This window comes from Salmo salar, chromosome 13 (assembly GCF_965601325.2).
Source record: "Salmo salar chromosome 13, fSalSal1, whole genome shotgun sequence".
In the NCBI taxonomy this organism is placed as follows: Eukaryota; Metazoa; Chordata; class Actinopteri; order Salmoniformes; family Salmonidae; genus Salmo; species Salmo salar.
Genome location: NC_138303.1, coordinates 84601131 through 84621920, shown reverse-complemented (window position 1 = coordinate 84621920; position 20790 = coordinate 84601131). Strand labels below are relative to the sequence as shown.

The 20790-nt window shown below is 45.1% G+C and overlaps 1 protein-coding gene across 6 annotated transcripts in view; it reads left to right on the top strand.

Moving 5' to 3' along the window:
* The first annotated feature begins 57 nt into the window (after positions 1–57).
* The window catches only part of LOC106567878 (misshapen-like kinase 1), a 29393-nt gene continuing 8660 nt past the window's right edge, over positions 58–20790 (top strand). For 2 of the 6 annotated variants that reach the window (XM_014137723.3, XM_014137722.3), the window contains exons 1-16: positions 58–1112; positions 3764–3829; positions 4307–4489; positions 4691–4801; positions 4957–5047; positions 5881–6011; positions 6088–6142; positions 8298–8376; positions 13491–13666; positions 14378–14447; positions 14622–14835; positions 15955–16062; positions 16642–16728; positions 17084–17263; positions 17579–17749; positions 18178–18441. In XM_014137723.3, the coding sequence (XP_013993198.3) occupies positions 1056–1112; positions 3764–3829; positions 4307–4489; positions 4691–4801; positions 4957–5047; positions 5881–6011; positions 6088–6142; positions 8298–8376; positions 13491–13666; positions 14378–14447; positions 14622–14835; positions 15955–16062; positions 16642–16728; positions 17084–17263; positions 17579–17749; positions 18178–18441 (2043 nt within the window). In that variant the 5' untranslated portion in view covers positions 58–1055. The remainder of the gene's footprint in view (positions 1113–3763; positions 3830–4306; positions 4490–4690; positions 4802–4956; positions 5048–5880; positions 6012–6087; positions 6143–8297; positions 8377–13490; positions 13667–14377; positions 14448–14621; positions 14836–15954; positions 16063–16641; positions 16729–17083; positions 17264–17578; positions 17750–18177; positions 18442–20790) is intronic. The other 4 variants (XM_014137726.3, XM_014137724.3, XM_014137725.3 and 1 more) reach the window with 3 other exon arrangements.

Genomic DNA, 20790 nt, shown 5'->3' with positions numbered 1-20790 from the left:
GCGGCATGCACCTCTAACATTTGTTTACGGACCCCCATAATACCATAGAAGAAGAAGGCGCTGCCCATGCGATCAGACGCCATAGAACATATACAATGTTGAGTCCTCTGACTATCCCTATGTGCCATACCGAAACATGGCGAGGAAATAAGTTTATGCACTATTTTTGTCGGAAAATGACTTGCCTAGTCATTGGTACCAACTACTCTAGCTAAAGTATATATTTTAGAAGTACGAACCAGCTCCATGACGCTTATCGATCGAGGGTCAATTGGGACTGCACAGAAACTGTTTGTTTTTTCACGGTCGGTACAGGCAGTGCAAGGCGCGATCACTGTCAACGCGAAAGGAATGAAAGTTTGTGTACGGATATCGAACATTTGACGTAGCTAGCCGTACATTCCACATTGATCGGGCGGCTCGCCATTTGCTACTTCATTTGTGGAACATTTTAAGTATTTGCCGGATGGGAATTACGAGTAGTTAAAATCCATGTTTAAGTACAATAAATCTTATTTTTGATTTGTGCGTGGGTAGCTAGCTAATAGCGTTCATGTTGTGGCAGACTGAAAAGTGACAGCTCTGCTGCGGACCACCTTTGTATTACGCTGTTATTATCTAGCCTGCTAACTTAGCAAGCTAGCTATCTACTTGTTAATGTCACAAACATTAACATTATAATTGCATCGTATTTGAGTTAGAAGCATTCAAATTATCTGTCGACGACCTTCAAACAGCATTTACGCAGTGACGTTATTGCCAAAATGAACGCAGTAAGAGAGTGCAGCACACGATTGGGTCTCTGTAACGCAATTGAACTTAGTATGCTAGCTAGATAACTGCTTTTTACCTTGCCATTTTTGCAACCATTTGTTTATGTTAGCTAGTTAAGTTAGCAAGTCAAGTCTCATCAGGGATTGATGTTCTGAGCGGGACTTGACAGCTCAGGACACAGTTAAGTTAAACATTGGGCCACCTGGATTTTCTACTGGTTGCTGCTTTTATTTTGTAGCTAAATTATTAGCTAACTAACGTTAGCTACGACTTTTGCCAGCATGTCTGAAAACGCCACCACACGAAGCTTGGATGAGATAGACCTCGCAGCTTTGAGGGTAAGTGGCTACTGTACATCTCGTTAGCTAGGCTAGTTCAAAGCTGCAGACAGTTGTCACAATGCTCGTGACAAAAGTTCACTGATAATACATTTTTTGGAAACTTGAAACAACTAGAGCAGTACGTTGTTGGTGCTTGCTTGAGCTAACTAACGTTAGCTACCTAATGTTATATTTAGGTAAATGGCTAGTTGTGGGTTACGCACAGAGAGGGTTGCTAGATTTGAGTCTATTGGATGTCACTACTGACTACACTATCTTGTTTTTTTCCCCCATATCACCTTGGTCAATCTGAGTCCATTTTTATAAGTGCATGGGTGAGCAGGATGAAGGCCTGATTCGTTTGATCGATGGCTTTTAAAACAGGCCTGTATATACGTTGCATTTATCCTTTTAAAACTAGTCCACATTGATCTACTTCTATCTATCAAACAGTTGCACTGTATCTTGTGTACTTTTTACCCGTGTCTTATCATACAACTTCACAGACCACAACACACAGGTGTTGACAAACGTATTTACCACAGTGTGTTGTGCTACAAGACTTCCTCTTAGGCTTTTATTTTTTGTGTCATTAGAAGTAATAAAAACGTAATCTCAAGAACATTTCTTCCAAGAGCTATCAAAGCATGATTGAAATAGATTTGGGGGAATTCAAAAGGTGAGTTTTTCACTGCACTCTCTCTCTGACATGCACACAATGGTCCACAAGTGTATTGTGAAACTCCCGCTTTGCATATTCCAAAACCATCAAAGTTAGAAATAATTAACAAACCCACACCTGGGAGCTCACTCTCCAGGACCATAGACATTCAAGTTATCTATTTGTAATGTGGACCGTCATGTAGGTTGACTGTTCTGATACCATGATCCAGTGTCAGTATATCATCAAAACGAAGACTAGTGGCATGTAACAACAGAGTAGAGGCACTTTAGTTTGAGGAAGGGAGATTTAATATCTACCGGTATATCTCACCTACACACTTTTGCGATTTCAGTACAGCAAGTTACAGGCCAGACCTCTCCAGGCAATGCTATTTCATTTTTCATTCTGAGAGAAGAGGGATGAGAGAGAGAGCTCTGAGAGGGATGATTCACTAGAGCTCATTGTTTGTTGGCTGTCCTATATAACACCCACTCTGCCTGCTACACATACACACTCACATAGCCTACAAGTACAATCTAGGCTAGTACTAGTGCATGACTGTTTTCTGTGGAAGACTCAAATGTTAGCTAGTAGAACAGGCTTTGTGTAATGGATTTTTTTGTTGGGATGCCTTGAATTCTTTGAGTCCCCACATCAACAAATGTCAGGTGGTAGGACGTGTCAAGAATCAACGCTTACCTTCCAACTTCCAAATCTGTTCTAGGCTATTTCTTGAGCGACCGACCCCTTTGCAGACAGTTGTTTTTCTCGATTATGACATTTTTTTTATGGTTTCTGTGAGTTTAGTTTTTGATAGTAGACAGTGAATCTAAAGGCCTAATTATTTGTGAATTTGATAGGCCTATTTGTCGAGAGAGAGAGGAAAAGCTGTTTTTCTTTAGGTAAGTACAGACATTAGGGGGGGTCTTCTGACAGACAAAGATCCAACAGCATTATTAATGAGTGGAGTTTGCACTTCTGCACCCAAGTTAAGTTGACTGAAGTGACGTTAACAGGTCCACAGTGTGTATTCCTCCAATGCACTTTCTGATCAATGTTGACAGTTTTGTTGCTGGTACAGCGCTCCACACTCCCTAGCTTCCGCACAACCCCCCACCTTCATCTCTTTCTTCCTTCCCTCTCTCTGCGTTGGACGTGGGCGATGCTGCCATCTCTCTCTTCCCTCTGGATAATTGCATTAGCCTCCTCTATGCCATCGTTCCCTCTTCCCCCTGTCATCTCATTTTTTCTCTCTATTTTGTACACTTGTACTCCAGCGCTTTTACTCCAACCCTTTTGTCAGTTTGATCCTGCTTCTCCTGCTCTGTGCTCCTCTTACACACAGCATAGATGCACTAATTGGACGATTTGTCATTCCCATTATGTTTATTTCATTTCTCTCTCAACCTCCGTAGCCCTAATGCTCACATCTATCTTTGCCTCATTCTCTTGTACACCCCTCTCCTCTTCTTATATACTTTCTCTCTGTTAAAGACAAACACTTGAAAAAGTCAGGAGACAGACCCATTATTGGAACCAGATGAAAGCAGGATGGTCACGCTGTACGCTTCCAACCCAAAGCAGCCCCAACGCCCACAGATCCTACACAGGCCATAATGAATCACACTGTAAAAGTGGAACTGGGAGCCTTTTTGCCCTATCCAGGGAAAAAAAGCGATGGCTAATTTTAGCATTTAGCTAGAAGTAGCCATTATGAACATCACCTGTGGTTTTATCTTATGGTAGGGAAAAATAGTAATGTTCTTGCAAATGTTTCTATAACCTCAGTGGTGGATGGATGTGTAGAGCTTCTATGTGTCTCAAAACATCTCAATAGTGCTCAGGCCTCCATGCTTGTGTGCTCTAGGCCTATATATTTGCCAGTCTATTTAAATGTACCATGTCTGTCTCTGCATCTTGTCTCCCAGTCTGTCTGGCCTGGTGTTCTGGTCTCAGTCTGCCAGAGAGCAACCAATCTTAATGAATCTATCACTCTTTCTTCCAGGACCCAGCAGGGATCTTTGAGCTGGTGGAGGTGGTGGGAAATGGGACCTATGGACAGGTGTACAAGGTAAGATGAGTTTGGGCCAGCGACCCAGTTTAGAAGCTGAGAGACACTGAGGGGATGAGTCAGATGAACCACTGAGCTGGTTGAAGCTCAGATTGAGGCTGTCTGAGTTACTCCCCTGAGTGTCTCAAACTCCAGCTGTGGTAGTAAATCTGAGATTAGGCCAGAATAGTGCACCTGTGCTGGACCACGCTAAGGCTGTCAGTTTGAGGACCCCAGGAGACAGGTAGTGGTAATGAGATAATATGGAGAGAACTAAAAAGTAGAGGGGAGAGAAGAAGAGTAAATGACGTGGTGAAACATACAGCATAATCACTCTCAAAACGGATTAAACCAGGGCAGGAGTTTCTTGATCTATTAGAGATTTTTGTCTCAAATGTAGGATATATTTTTTTAGAGCTGACATCTGTTGTACTCCCTTAATTTTCTCGTTTTCGATTGACCAGTTAAGATGATCAAGTCTGCTCTGCCTTTAATCAGGGGCGTCACGTGAAGACAGGCCAGTTGGCTGCAATCAAGGTCATGGACGTGACTGAGGAGGAAGAGGAAGAGATCAAGGCTGAGATCAACATGCTGAAGAAGTACAGCCATCACCGCAATATCGCCACCTACTACGGAGCCTTCGTCAAGAAGAGCCCACCTGGACATGATGACCAGCTCTGGGTCAGTCTGATGGATTCTGTCCCTGTCTGGTGGTATAATCTGAGAGAGAGCTTCATCATTTATAGGGCTTTCTCTGATATCCATGAACCCCATAATGCACAGAAACTAGATTAGGGTTATTGCATGCAGCATATATTATTTATTACAGACACACTGAACATTGTATTTATGTGTGCTAAGTTCCTTCCTGTCTGTGTACAGCTAGTGATGGAGTTCTGTGGGGCTGGCTCAGTGACAGACCTGGTAAAGAACACCAAGGGCAACTCTCTGAAGGAGGACTGGATCGCTTACATCTGCAGAGAGATCCTCAGGGTGAGGAAACACAGTGCACCCGTTATAGAACTGTTACAAAACAGTCTTTAGGCCAAGCACCAGTGTAAATCCCTGCATTGGAAAAGTGCCATTACAGACGCCCTCCAGAGGGCCTCAAACCTCTGACTGAACTCTGACCCCTCTCTAATACCCAGGGCCTCTCGCACCTCCACCAACACAAGGTCATCCACAGAGACATCAAGGGCCAGAACGTGCTGCTGACAGAGAACGCAGAGGTCAAACTCGGTGAGATGATTGATTCTAAACTGTTAATGTGTTTGCTCTGCTGCTGCTTGTTGTTTACATGTGTTTCTGTACAGTGTGTGGGCTTGTTGTAATCAAACATTTGTATGTTTTCCGTTCCAGTGTTCCGGCCAGAAAATACATTTACAAAATTGGTTCAAACCAAGAGAAAGTGACTGTTCATAGTACATTTTCATTATTTTTTGAGCCTGTGAAATCAACATCGTTTTTACAAAATGGATCATTAATTTCCTCGACCCATTAGCACAGATAGAGAAGCTTGCTATGGAACGCGTAAGCTAGTTGTTTACACGTTTAATTGGTCAGAAAAGTGCAAGATGCGATTGAAATTTCACTGGTGGGGAGAGGGAGCGGGGTGGACATGAAGGGGGCTCGGCTTGATGCGCTGAACATCATGACGTCATTTGAACTGGACTGTGTTTAAGCTATTACTAGCATTAGAACTACACCAAATCACGATTATATACTAGACAGGAATATTTTTGTAACAAAAAAAGAACATTATTAATCGGTTCTCAAGATTTTAAAATAACGGTTCTGTTCCAGAACACTAGAGATCACTTTCGTTCCCAGTTCTGTTACCTTTCCTCAAACCGGGTCCAAACCCTGGTTGTGATGAATATGTAATCCTGCTCTTTGTTTCCATATGTAATCTTCCAGTCTGTGTTTTATAGCAGCTTCCCTAAGTCTGAATATAGTGCTCAATTGTCTCACCATCAAGCACACTACATATTTGTATTATGGTTTTATCTACAACTTAATCAAGACTTAACTGTAGCCAGTATTACTGAGTCTCTGTCCTCCACTGTGTGCAGTGGACTTTGGGGTGAGTGCTCAACTGGACAGGACCGTGGGGCGCAGGAACACCTTCATCGGCACACCTTATTGGATGGCCCCTGAGGTCATCGCCTGTGACGAGAACCCCGACTCCACCTATGACTACAGGGTAATGACCCCTTTCCATCCTAACGTGTCTGTCTGTGTATGAGAGTGGGTAGTAAATCTCACGTGTGTCTCCACAGAGCGATATCTGGTCCCTGGGGATCACAGCCATAGAGACAGCAGAGGGAGCTCCTCGTAAGTACAGCTCAGTGCACCCACCCACACACATCTATCTCCACTTTATTACCCTTTTCATCCACACCCACCCACACGCATTTATCTCCACTTTATTACCCTTTTTTATCCACACTCACCCACACACTCAAACAGCTGATATTTATCTCCTAAACTCTCAAAAGCACATTCTGCATAACATAAGCCTGCAGTGGAGAGATTTAATCATCTCCCACATTATGAAACTCCAGTCTCGTCACTGGCTCATAAATCAAGCCATGTGTTTGAGATGGCTCATTCACCACTGTGCTGCTCATGTAAGATACGAGGTGAGGGGGCTATTGATCTGTGGTGTTAGAGAGCCTTCTCTATATCAAACCGCATAGCACAACACAAGCACATATCACTGCACACTGCTCCCACCGTAGGCAGCTTTGAAGTGGGATGCCTGCCCGGAGAAGGATTCTCTCCCTGGAGCTCCTGCTGTTGCTGTACCCACCCAGTATGCGTGACACAGCCCAGACAGTCGAGGGCTGTTGTCGTCAGATGCCTGTTGTCAATGAATTATGCAATATGGACTTTCTCACATTCTCACTAACACTGAGTTTCTACTGGTGACTGGGAGGCTACTGGCTCATTGTTAGCTAGCATTGCTGTTGTTTTTTCAAAACCTGATAAAACCACCCTCTGGTCTGACATGATCAGACTGATTTAACTCATGTGAACAAACCGACATCCATTCTGTTGTGATGACTAAATGTGCAAAACGGTGAAGTGTGCACGTTGGTACATGTATCACCATTAAAAAGTTCCCACAGATGCACATAAACTGTTTTTATACATCACAAACATTGTCAAGAATGACATACTTAAACTGGTCGTGTAATCATCATGTATCAAATGTTATTGGTCACATACACATGGTTGGCAGATGTTAATGTGAGTGTAGCGAAATGCTTGTGCTTCTAGTTCCGACCGTGCAGTAATATCTAACAAGTAATCTAACAATATCACAACTACCTTATACACACAAGTGTAAAGGAATGAATAAGATTATGTACATATAAATATATGGATGAGCGATGGCCTTACGGCATAGGCAAGATGCAGTAGATGGTATAGAGTACAGTATATGAGATGTAAACATTATATAAAGTGGCATTGTTTAAAGTGACTAGTGATACATTTATTACATCCGATTTTTAATTATTAAGTGGCTAGAGATTTGAGTCAGTATGTTGGCAGCGGCCACTCAATGTTCGTGATGGCTGTTTAACAGTCTGATGGCCTTGAGATAGAAGCTGTTTTTCAGTCTCTCGGTCCCAGCTTTGATGCACCTGTACTGACCTCGCCTTCTGGATGATAGCGGGGGGAACAGGCAGTGGCTCGGGTGGTTGTTGTCCTTGGTGATCTTTTTGGCCTTCCTGTGACATCGGGTGGTGTAGGTGTCCTGGAGGGCAGGTAGTTTGCCCCCGGTGATGCGTTGTGCAGACCTCACTACCCTCTGGAGAGCCTTACGGTTGTGGTGGTGATACAGCCTGACAGGATGCTCTCGATTGTGCATCTGTAGAAGTTTGTGAGTGTTTTTGGTGACAAGCCAAATTTCTTCAGCATCCTGAGGTTGAAGAGGCGCTGTTGCACCTTCTTCACCACGCTGTCTGTGTGGGTGGACCATTTCAGTTTGTCCGTGATGTGTACGCCGAGGAACTTAACTTTCCACCTTCTCCATTACTGTCCCGTTTGATGTGGATAAGGGGGTGCTCCCTCTGCTGTTTCCTGAAGTCCACATGTAGTCACTGAAAGTACTGAAATGAAACGCACTGCATGCCTTGGGCAGTATCAGAACTAACGTTAGTGTATTTGTCCTAACAAAGGGCATTTTGTTGTTGTGCTGATAACCTAACCAGACAGGTTAAGCTAGCTATGCTTGGAAGACAATACGTACGTGTTGCTCAAACAAGACAATGGCGCAATAGGTGTGAGGCAACAAAGAAAGGATAAGGATCGGGTTTATCAAGAGCACATTATATTGATTGGGACTACAGTTGTATGCATAAGGATTGTGATCATTACATGTTTATACTGTATAGTAGTGTACAAGCAGTATTTAAATGCTCTTTTGATTTAAATGCTTTGTACCAATCCATCATTATCTCCCTCTCTCTCCCCCCCCCAGCTCTGTGTGATATGCACCCTATGAGAGCTCTGTTCCTCATCCCGAGGAACCCCCCTCCCAAACTCAAGTCCAAGAAGTGGTGAGTGTGCGGTTTGGTTTCTGCAGTTGTTTTTCCTAAAACTTCAGTTTTATTTTAGGACACAGCTATTTTCTCTTGGCTCCCCACCCTCTATTGCCCTCCCTTTGTAATGATAAGATTCCTTCCTTACCATAGCCCTGCTGTGCTTTACTGAGCTATTTACATCCTACACCAGCTGGCCATGGTACAGTGGCATGACAGAAATGTTATCACTAGGGCTGTGGTGGTTACGAAATTTCATCAGCTGGTGATTGTCAAGCAAATAACTGTCGGTCTTAAGGTAATTGACAGTTAATTAACAAAAACACATTTAGCATCTCCTAGTTTCCACACATAGTAAATCCATGTGATATAGCCTACACCTTCCCAATAAATCCATTATTTATTTTAGACAGGTCTAAAGAAGCATGATATGAAGAAAACATAGTCTATTTCAGAATAGCATACTCTGAGTTGTCCATGTTAGGTCCTGATGTGGCTATGACAAATAGCTGTGGGCTACACTAGTTCATTTAGCAGACAATATTTGCTTATAATTCTGTGGCATTATTTTATAGTATGATGATTACAATTGAACAAAGTTTAATAAAATATAAATATTTTCTCCATGATTTGAGGGCGTGTGCACATGCAACTATTCTGTGTTGAGCCTTTATCAAAGAAATAAACTCAGCAAAAAAAGAATGCTTGTTCAATGAACCATAAACAATTAATGAACATGGACCTGTGGAATGGTCGTTAAGACACTAACAGCTTACAGACGGTAGGCAATTAAGGTCACAGTTATGTAAACTTAGGACACTAAAGAGGCCTTTCTACTGACTCTGAAAAACACCAATAGAAAAATGCTCAGGATCCCTGCTCGTCTGCGTGAACGTGCCTTAGGCATGCTGCAAGGACGCATGAGGACTGCAGATGTGGCCAGGGCAATAAATTGCAATGTCCGTACTGTGAGACGCCTAAGACAGCGCTACAGGGAGACAGGACAGGCAGCTGATCGTCCTCGCAGTGGCAGACCACATGTAACAACACCTGCACAGGATTGGTACATCCGAACATCACACCTGCGGGACAGGTACAGGATGGCAACAACAACTGCCCGAGTTACACCAGGAACGCTCAATCCCTCCATCAGTGCTCAGACTGTCTGCTATAGGCTGAGAGAGGCTGGACTGAGGGCTTGTAGGCCTGTTGTAAGGCAGGTCCTCACCAGACATCACCGGCAACAACGTCGCCTATGGGCACAAACCCACCGTTGCTGGACCAGACAGGACTGGCAAAAAGTGCTCTTCACTGACGAGTCGCAGTTTTGTCTCACCAGGGTGATGGTCGGATTCGTGTTGATCGTCGAAGGAATGAGCGTTACACCGAGGCCTGTACTCTGGAGCGTGATCGGTTTGGAGATGGAGGGTCCGTCATGGTCTGGGGTAGTGTGTCACAGCATCATTGCCTGCAATGACAAGCTCAGTCCAATCTCAACGCTGTGAAGACATCCTCCTCACTCATGTGGTACCCTTCCTGCAGGCTCATCCTGACATGACCCTCCAGCATGACAATGTCACCAGCCGTACTGCTCGTTCTGTGCGTGACTTCCTGCAAGACAGGAATGTCAGTGTTCTGCCATGGCCAGCGAAGAGCCCGGATCTCAATCCCATTGACCACGTCTGGAACCTGTTGGATCGGAGGGTGTGGGCTAGGACCATTCCCCCCAGAAATGTCCGGGAACTTGCAGGTGCCTTGGTGGAAGAGTGGGGTAATATCTCACAGCAAGAACTGGCAAATCTGGAGCAGTCCATGAGGAGGAGATGCACTGCAGTACTTAATGCAGCTGGTGGCCACACCAGATACTGACTGTTACTTTTGATTTTGACCCCCCCCCCCCCCCCCCCCCCCCCCTTTGTTCAGGGACACATTATTCCATTTCTGTTAGTCACATGTCTGTGAAACTTGTTCAGTTTATGTCTGTTGTTGAATCTTGTTATGTTCATACAAATATTTACAGATGTTAAGTTTGCTGAAAATAAACGGTTGACAGTCAGAGGATGTTTCTTTTTTTGCTGAGTTTAGGTACTTGTGCTTAATTTAGAGTTATTATTTTAACTTTAGTTGTTTCGATACTATTGGCCAACATACAATCGCTGGATAATAAAGTGGACGAACAAAAAGCACCTATATCCTACCAACTAGACATTAAAAGCTGTAATCTTATGTTTCACCGAGTCGTGGCTCAACGATGACATGAAAAACATACAGCTGGAGGGTTATACACTGTACCGGCAGGATAGAACATCAGCCTCTGGTAAGACAAGGGGTGGCGGTCTATGTATATTTGTAAACAACAGCTGGTGCACGATATCTAAGGAAGTCTCAAGGTTTTACTCTACCTCAGGCGAGCATCTCATGATAAGCTGTAGACCACACTATCTACCTAGAGAGTTTATCTATATTCTTCGTAGCTGTCTGTTTACCACCACAGACTGATGCTGGAACTAATACCGCACTCAACGAGCTGTATACGGCCACAAGCAAACAGGAAAACGCTCTTCCAGAGGCAGCGCTCCTAGTGGCCGGGGAGTTTATTGCAGGGAAACTTAAATCCGTTTTACCTAATTTCGACCAGCATGTTAAATGTGCAACCAGAGGGGAAAAAACTCTCGACCACCTTAACTCCACACACAGAGACACATACAAAGCTCTCCCTCGCCCTCCATTTGGCAAATCTGACCATATTTCTATCCTCTTGATTCCTGCTTACAAGCAAAAATTAAGCAGGAAGCACCAGTGACTCGGTCAATAAAAAAGCAGTCAGATGACGCAGGTGCTAAACTACAGGACTGTTTTGCTAGCACAGACTGGAATATGTTAAGGGTTTCTTCCCATGGCATTGAGGAGTACACCACACCAGTCACTGGTTTCATCAATAAGTGCATCGATGACATCGTCCCCACAGTGACGATACGTTCATACCCAACCAGAAGCCATGGATCACAGGCAACATCCGCACTGAGCTAAAGGGTAGAGCTGCCGCTTTCAAGGTGTGGGACTTTAACCCGGAAGCTTATAAGAAATTCCGTTATGCCCTCCGACGAACCATCACAGGCAAATCATCAATACAGGACTAAGATCGAATCGTACTACACCGGCTCCGACGCTCATCGGATGTGGCAGGGCTTGCAAACCATTACAGACTACAAAGGGAAGCACAACCGAGAGCTGCCCAGTGACACGAGCCTACCAGACGAGCTAAATTACTTCCAGGCTCGCTTAGAGGCAAGTAACTCTGAAACATGCATGAGTGCATCAGCTGTTCCGCACGACTGTGTGATCACGCATTCCACAGCCGATGTAAGACCTTTTAAACAGGTCAACGTTCACAAGGCCGCAGGGCCAGACGGATTACCAGGATGTGTACTCCGAGCATGCGCTGACCAACTGGCAGGTGTCTTCACTGACATTTTCAACCTCTCCCTGTCTGAGTCTGTAATACCAACATGTTTCAAGCAGACCACCATAGTCCCTGTGCCCAAGAACACTAAGGTAACCTGCCTAAATGACTGCTGACCCGTAGCACTCACGTCTGTAGCCATGAAGTGCTTTAAAAGGCTGGTCATGGCTCACAACACCATTATCCCAAAAATCCTAGACCCACTCCAATTTGCATACCGCCTTGTGAAGAGGGCATGACAACACCTTTTCCCCCTCAGGAGACTGAAAAGATTTGGCATGGATCCCCAGATCCTCAAGAAGTTCTACAGCTGCACCATTGAGAGCATCCTGACTGTTTGCATCACTGCCTGTTATGGCAACTGCTCGGCATCTGTCCGTAAGGCGCTACAGAGGGTAGTGCGTTTGGCCCAGTACATCACTGGGGCCAAGCCTCCTGACATCCAGGACCTCTATACAAGGCGGTGTCTGAGGAAGTCCCAAAAAAATTGTCAAATACACCAGTCATAGACTGTTCTCTCTGCTAGCGCATTACAAGCGGTACCGGAGAGCCAAGTTTGGGACCTTAACAGCTTCTACCCCCAAGCCATAAGACTGCTGAACAATTAATGAAATGGACACTTGGACTATTTTCATTGACACCCCCCCCCCACCCTTGTTTTTACACTGCTGCTACTCACTGTTTATTATCTATGCATAGTTACTTTATAAATTACCTCGACTAACCTGTACCCCCGCACATTGGCTCGATACCGCCTGTATATAGGCTCGTTATGTAATTTTCTTGTTACTTTTTGGATTTAAATGTACTTTATTTAGTAGATATTTTCTTAACCAAAAATGCAGTTCAATAAATGGAGTTAAGGGGCTTGTAGGTAAGCATTTCACGGTAATGTCTACACCTTTTTGTATCAGAGTAATTAGAGGGACAATATAGTGCTGATTATCAGGCAGTTAGCAAGTTTGGTAAGCTACTAATGACCAGCAGCAGCATCAGAACTTGGAGAAGCCTAATTACCGCGACTAAACGGTCATGTAGAATTTGACTGCCTTCCTGACTTGTGACCGCCGGTGCGGCGGTAATACGGTCACCACAACAGCCCTAACTTAAACTAATGTAGCCTGTTTTTTACTTGAACGATTTTTTCCCCTGACAAACCAGGCATGTAGGAAGAAATTCTTAGACTTCAAACAAGTGAGTCATCTGCAAATCACATATTTAAACTACTCATACAAATTATTCAATGACTAAGACAAGAATGTATTGAATGAAGTTGTTGCTCAACATACCTTAGTGATAGCTATTGGCCTCCAGACAAGTCATGTGGATAACTTTACTGCAATTGATACACCAAGTACATCCTAATGAAAATATCAGTGAAAAATCTACCGAAAGAGGCACTGTTGTACATTTAATGTATGGATACTCGGACTGTCTTTCTGTCTCTCTTTCACTCCCACGCACACAGACCTTCCCTGTTCTTCTCCTTTCTTTCTGAACACTCATCTTGGAATAGTTTTCATTCCCAAATACATGCGACCTACAGGAGATACCAGGCCTCCTAAAATTCCCACTCATACCAGCTCTCCCATCTTTCTCCACCAAACACCTGTTAGTTACTCAACACTTCCCTCTTCCTCACCTGACCCACCCACCCCACCTCCTCCAGGTCTAAGAAGTTTATAGACTTTATAGAGGGCTGCCTGGTGAAGACGTACACCAGCCGGCCAACCACAGAGCAGCTCCTGAAGCACTCGTTCATCCGGGACCAGCCCACGGAGCGCCAGGTCCGCATCCAGCTCAAAGACCACATCGACCGCACACGCAAGAAGAGGGGCGAGAAGGGTGAGCGAGGGAAGGGCCGGCCTGAGCCTGACTGACGCCTCTGTGGGTTTGGGTTGGGCATGAGATATTTTGTTTTGCACATGTCTATGTGCATAATGGTTGGAGGGTTGAGGTTGACTGAGAGGATTGGGTGGATTATTGTCATTATAAGTACATATAGATAACGGCCAAAATAAAGGAAGCACCAAAATAGTGTCTTTAATAGGTCATTGGGCCACAACAGCTTCAATGCACCTTGGCATAGATTCTACAAGTGTCTGCAATTCTATTGGAGGGATGTGATGCCATTCTTCCACAAGAAATTCCATAATTTGGTGTTTTGTTGGAAAACGCTGTCTCAGGCAGCCCCCAAAATCTCCTGTAAGTGTTAATGTGGGTTGAGATCTGGTGACTGAGACATAACCACACACCCTTTAAACCCCCTGTGGTCCTTTAACGCCCTTCTTTCAAAGTCACTGACATCTCTTCTAGCCACGGTAGCCAAAATAATGGGCAACTGGGCATTTTTTATACATGACTAATCATGATGGGATTTTAATTGCTTAATTAATTCAAGAACCACACCTGTGTGGACGCACCTGCTTTCAATATACTTTGTATCCCTCATTTACTCATGTGTTTCCTTTTTGGCAGTTACCTAGTATGTTTTCACTACTATGTGATATACTTTCTCATATCTGTTCATTCTTTCTCTCACTCCCTTTGTTTCAGAGGAGACGGAGTATGAATACAGTGGCAGTGATGAGGAGGATGAGAACCGTGGGGAAGACAGGGAGTCCAGGTAACTCAACACTACCCATATAACATTACTACCCCCGTAATATAATACTATAGTGTCCTGAGATTAATGACACAATCTCCTGATTCTCTACTATGATTTCTCATCACCTCATCCTGCTATATTCCTCCATATCTAAATCCTCCGTTCTAACCCTTCCACCTCTCTCTCCTCCAGTACCTCCATCCTGAATGTCCCGGGTGAGTCGACGTTGAGGCGGGACTTCTTGCGTCTTCAGCAGGAGAACAAGGAGCGCTCGGAGGCTCTGAAGAGACAGCAGGCCCAGCTGGCTGCCCAGCGTAGAGACCCAGAGGAACACAAGAGACAGCTGCTGCACGACCGACAGAAACGCATCGAGGAGCAGAAAGAACAGCGCCGCCGCCTGGAAGAGGTAATACACACAGACTCACTGACACACACACACACACACACACACACACACACACACACACAAACAGACAACCTTATCAACTGCGGCTTGTGTTCTTTAGCTTGCTTAAGCAAACCACGTTTTTACCCTTTGAGGTTAAACCTGTGACCAACATGGTTCAGCTGACTTCATCCCACCTTACAAAGAATGAATCATCACAAGCCTTTTATCTAGCTATTTATGTCACTCCAAGTCTTAAGGCTTTCACAGTAGACAGGTTTACTGGGATTGTACTAAGCTGTTATGTACATTGCCATAACACACTGTACACTGTTTTGGGAGATACCGTAATACAGCAGGATATGAAGCTTGCTAATTTAGCAAGTTGGTAACACCAACGGTTTGACGATATCTATAATAATGTTTTTATTAATGATGATAATTATGAATAATTGCACATAATTTCTGTGCCAATTAAAATACTTCCACTGGATTTAAATCTCAATTAATGTTGGATTACCTGCATACAGTGTGCAGTAGATGGGAATTGATTATCACAAGGTCAGGAAGCAACTTACCGTCAGGGAGAGAAGTAAAAATGATAGCTCAATATTCTCTCGAGATTGTTAATCATTAATTCTCAACAACAAAAGAGAAGACGAGCATTTAAATGTAAAACGTGTCATTAGCAAGTGCCGTCTTAATTCTAAGAGGCATCCTCTCTTAAGGGAGTTGTTTTAATAGGGAGGCTGTAGTGTCTTTTCAGAAGGCTTAAAACTATTCAGGGTGATAGCAATTAAAAGAACAACTGGCCGAGTGTTTGAATCAGGGAGCTGTGTGGTCTCAGCAGGGCTGCAGTGGCTGTTGGTAACGGGGGCTGGCAGTGACTCACAACTAACATCTCGCTCGCTTGCTCTTTCTCTCTTTCACGCTCGCTCACTCTTTTTTTCTTTTGCTCTCTCGCTGTCTCGCTCTCTTTACTTTTGCTCTCTCTCTCCATTTCCTCTCTCTTTCTTTCCATTTCCTCTCGCGGTGGAGGGGGAAAAAAACTAAAGGTTTATGCAAGGCATCCATTATAACCACAACTAATGTGCAAAAGTGGCCTCCACACTAATTTCTCTCTCCTGTCATCCCTCTCAGCAACAGAGAAAAGAGCGAGAGATGGTGAGACAGCAAGAAAAGGGCCCCCATCGGAGACTTGACGATATAAGGAGGGAGGAGGATAGGAGGCTGGCTGAGAGGGAGCAGGTAACCAACCACGAGAAGCACAGGAGCACAATCAGCCAATTGGGGAGAGGTGTGGGTGTAGCCTACTCTGCAGCCTACTGCCATTCTAGCTGTGGAATGTCCGTGCGCTGGTTGCCATGGCAGCCGGGATCTAAATTAGTGTGTTTTCTGTGCAAGAGCTCAGTTTCTGCTGCTCCGTTTCCGCTCTACCTCTACCACACAGTGACTGGCATTATATCACAGTCAACCTACGTTTTATAATCTACTCTCCTAGTCTTCTTTTCTCCAACGTTTTAACTCTCCTACCATGGCCCGTTTCTTCACGATAACTAACCTGCATCTAGGACTGATAGAAGACGTGATGCCTGTATGGAACTGTATTGTACTCTTAACAGTAGATATTCAATAGAAAAAAGCTAATACCATTTAGCTTTTAGTGTGAATGTGGAACTTTAAAGCCATGACAAATCACTAGGGCTGTATACTAACTAGTGTATGACAGTCATCACCCCCCACCCCCCACATCGTGGTCTATTTATATCTATCCTCTTCTCCATTGTCTTTCCTTTCCCTCTTCACCCCTCCTCCACCTCTCTTCAGGAGTTCATAAGAAATAAGTTAGAGGAAGAACAGCGGCAGTTAGAAATCCTTCAGCAGCAGCTGCTTCAGGAGCAGGCACTGCTCATGGTAACTCTCTTCCTTCCTTTATCCTGCAGTCACCTCCTCTCCTCAGCCCTAGTCTACCCCTACCTCTGCCTGCAGGGCATACTGCTCACCCTCCTCCTCCTTCTTGCACTTCACACCTCTCACCACTAGAGGCATCAAACACCCCATGTTCTGTATGTTGCTTTTTACTTGATGAAAACATTTCTTGAGAGAACTGGAGAATCAGCCCTTGTCTATGTATACCCTGCATGATGTCCCCATCTTTGTATGTGGGATTGTCTCTGTTTTGGGGGCATGTCAAAGCGTTGTGTATTGTGTACTAGCCATGCTCAGTTGTTAGTAAGTCTGCTTTGACCATATCATGGTGTGTGTGCAGGAGTACAAACGTAAGCAGCTGGAGGAGCAGAGGCAGTCTGAGCGTCTGCAGAGGCAGCTGCAGCAGGAGCATGCCTACCTGGTGTCCCTGCAGCAGCAGCAACAGGACAAGAAGCCCCAGCCCCTATACCACTACAGCAAGAACCTGGAGCCAAACAACAAGCCCGCCTGGGCCCGAGAGGTACAATAACCACACAGACAGGAACAGTGGAACATGCTCTTACTTCACCTTAGATAACCCTAGGGACCACACCTTTCATTACATAGTGTTTTATAACCTAGAGTAATATAGAGTAATACCAGTGGAATACATTTAGCTATTTCCCTGTAAACAAGCTAGCATATACAAGCAGTTATGTAGTATCACCTTAGGTGTCATCTTTTTTCCTGAAAGTTAGTCTGAATCAACATCTCTGTGTGATATGCTTTCTCCCTCCCTCTCACCATCTCCTGTCCCCCGTCTTTGCCTCCCTTTCCTTCTCTCCCTTTGTCTCAGGTGGAGGAGCGCAGTAAGCTCAACAGGCAGGGCTCACCCAAAATCTGCACCACTGTCTCTGACACTGCCATCCAATCACGCTCCGACTCCATCAGCCAATCCGGAGGGGGCCAGGCTACTCAGACCCCGCCTATGCAGCGGCCGGTTGAACCTCAGGGGGGACAGGGCAAGGTGTGTTGGTGTTCATCTGGGAATGTATTAGTCAGTGTGTACTTTATTTGTATGTTTTCCCTTGTTACAACATTGCAGACATTTTGGTCAAATACTGGTTTAGCACAGTGGAGACTGCGATGTCTTTCTTTCTTGAGCTGCATTACCTCCTGTCTAATAATGCTTCTTTGAACTTTATTTATTTCCAATCTTATTTACCTTCCTTTTCTCCCTTCTCCTCCTGGACCCATCCTCTTCCCTTCTTATTGCTTTCATATTGTTTTATTGCCATTTCATAAAATGGCAAAAATCCCTCTATTCCCCATCTTAAAACATGCACAATCCTCCATCCTGTCCCACTCTACCCTGCCTGCTCTCACTGCCCTATCCTGCCCGCTCCTCCACCTTCACACTCCCCTCCCTCCTTCCTCACCACTGCCCCCCTGCAGTTCCAGATGGCCCACTTGGTTCCGCTGAAGCCCTACGCTGCCCCTGTCCCCCGCTCCCAGTCCCTGTGTGACCAGCCCACTAAGACCATGTCCGCCTTCCCCACCCAGGACCCATCCCCTACCCCCACCCCCCGCCCCGTCCACTCCAGGGAGCTGGTCCGACAGAACTCCGACCCCACCTCCGAGAGCCCCGCCCCACAGCCTCGCACAAGGGAGGACCGCGGCCCCTGGATCCGCCTGCCAGAGATGGAGCAGCCGCCCAAGGTCAGAGACCACCTGCTGGGTTTTAGTCTTTAGATGTTGACTAAAGACAGCGCTCCAGACTAACGTTTTCCCTGGTGGCGCTTGTGCCACTACATTTTTCAGTTGGTGGCACCAGCCCAGGATTTGGTCACACCAATTTTTTTCACAGCGTTACGTAATATATATATATCTTTTGATCATCTTATAAAGTCACTCTCAGTGCGTTATTTAAGTGTAATAGACTACTGAGACAGTATTCAAGAACTACTTTGTTTCGTCATCTTTTCATGTTGTGATTCAAAATATTTTAATGTGCAACCTAATCCAGTGATTGTCATGCATTTTGGGTTGACAATTAAGCTATTGTTATATTTTACTGTTAAAACAGGGCTACAGAATTATCTGTATTTTAATTTATTTGGGACTAGTTCACTGCCTGAGTAAGTGGAAACTCAAAACACATTAGCTAGATCGTTAACTCGAAATATAATACCCACTGCTAGTAGCCACGTAATAATCTAACGTTAATGTCCCAATAAACATAAGGCCTGTGCAATCGCAGTGGCCTATGCGCATCTCGTGCGCTCCGTATCTCAAAACCATATCAAACAGGCAAAGCGTCAATACAGGACTAAGATCGAGTCGTACTACACCGGCTCTGACGTTTGTCGGATGTGGCAGGGCCTGCAACCCATTACAGACTACAAAGGGAAGCACAGCCTAGAGCTGCCCAGTGACACGAGCCTACCAGATGAGTTAAACTAATTCTATGCTCGCTTCGAGGCAAATAACACTAAAACATGCATGAGAGCACCAGCTGTACCGGATGACTGTGTGATCACGCTCTCCGCAGCCAATGTAAGACCTTTAAACAGGTCAACATTCACAAGGCCGCAGGGCCAGACGGATTACCAGGACGTGTACTGCGAGCATGCACCGACCTACTAGCAAGTGTCTAAACTGACATTTTCAACCTCTCCTTGTCCAAGTCTAATACCAACATGTTTTAAGCAGACCACCATAGTGCCTGTGCCCAAGAACACTAAGGTAACCTGCCTAAATGACTACTGACCCGTAGCAATGAAGTGCTTTGAAAGGCTGGTCATGGCTCACATCAACACCATCATCCCAGAAACCCTAGACCCACTCCAATTAACATACCGCCCCAACAGATCCACAGAGGCAAAAGGAACACCTATGTGAGAATGCTATTCATTGACTACAGCTCAGCGTTCAACACCATAGTGCCGTCAAAGCTCATTACTAAGCTAAGGAGGTGGTAAGGGTAGGTAACAACACATCCGCCACGCTGATCCTCAACACAGGGGCCCCTCAGAGGTGCGTGCTCAGCCCCCTCCTGTACTCCCTGTTCACTCATGACTGCACGGCCAGGCACGACTCCAACACCATCATTAAATTTGCTAATGACACAACAGTGGTAGGCCTGATCACCGACAACAACGAGACAGCCTGTAGGGAGGAGGTCAGAGACCTGGTTGTGTGGTGCCAGGACATCAACGTGATCAAGACAAAGGAGATGATGGTGGACTACAGGAAAAAGAGGACTGAGCACGACCCCATTCTCATCGACGGGCCTGCAGTGGAGCAGGTTGAGAGCTTCAAGTTCCTTGGTGTCCACATCACCAACAAACTAACATGGTCCAAGCACACCATGACAGTCGTGAAGCGGGCATGATAAAACCTATTCCCCCTTAGGAGACTGAAAAGATTTGGCATGGGTCCTCAGATCCTCAAAAGGTTCTGCAGCTGCACCATCGAGAGCATCCTGACTGGTTGCATCACTGCCTGGTATGGCAACTGCTCAATCTCCGACCGCAAGCCACTACAGAGGGTAGTGCAAACGGCCCAGTACATCACTGGGGCCAAGCTTCCTGCCATCCAGGACCTCTATACCAGGCGGTGTCCGAGGAAGGCCCTAAAAATTGTCAGACACCAGTCACCCAAGTCATAGACTGTTATCTCTGCTACCGCACGGCAAGCTGTACCAGAGCACCAAGTCTAGATCCAAGAGGCTTCTAAACAGCTTCTAACCTCAAGCCATAAGACTCCTGAACATCTAGTCAAATGGCTACCCAGACTATTTGCATTGCCCCCCCCCCCCCCCTCTCCACACCACTGCCACTCTCTGTTGTGATCTATGCATAGACACTTTAATTAACTCTACCTACATGTATATTTTCAATTTTTTTTACTGCTGCTCATTAATTACTTGTTACTTTTATCTCTTGTTCTTATTCATACTTTTTTTAACCTGCACTGTTGGTTAGGGGCTCGTAAGTAAGCATTTCACTGTAAGGTCTACACCTACTGTATTCGGCGCATGTGACTAATAAAATTTGATTTGAATTA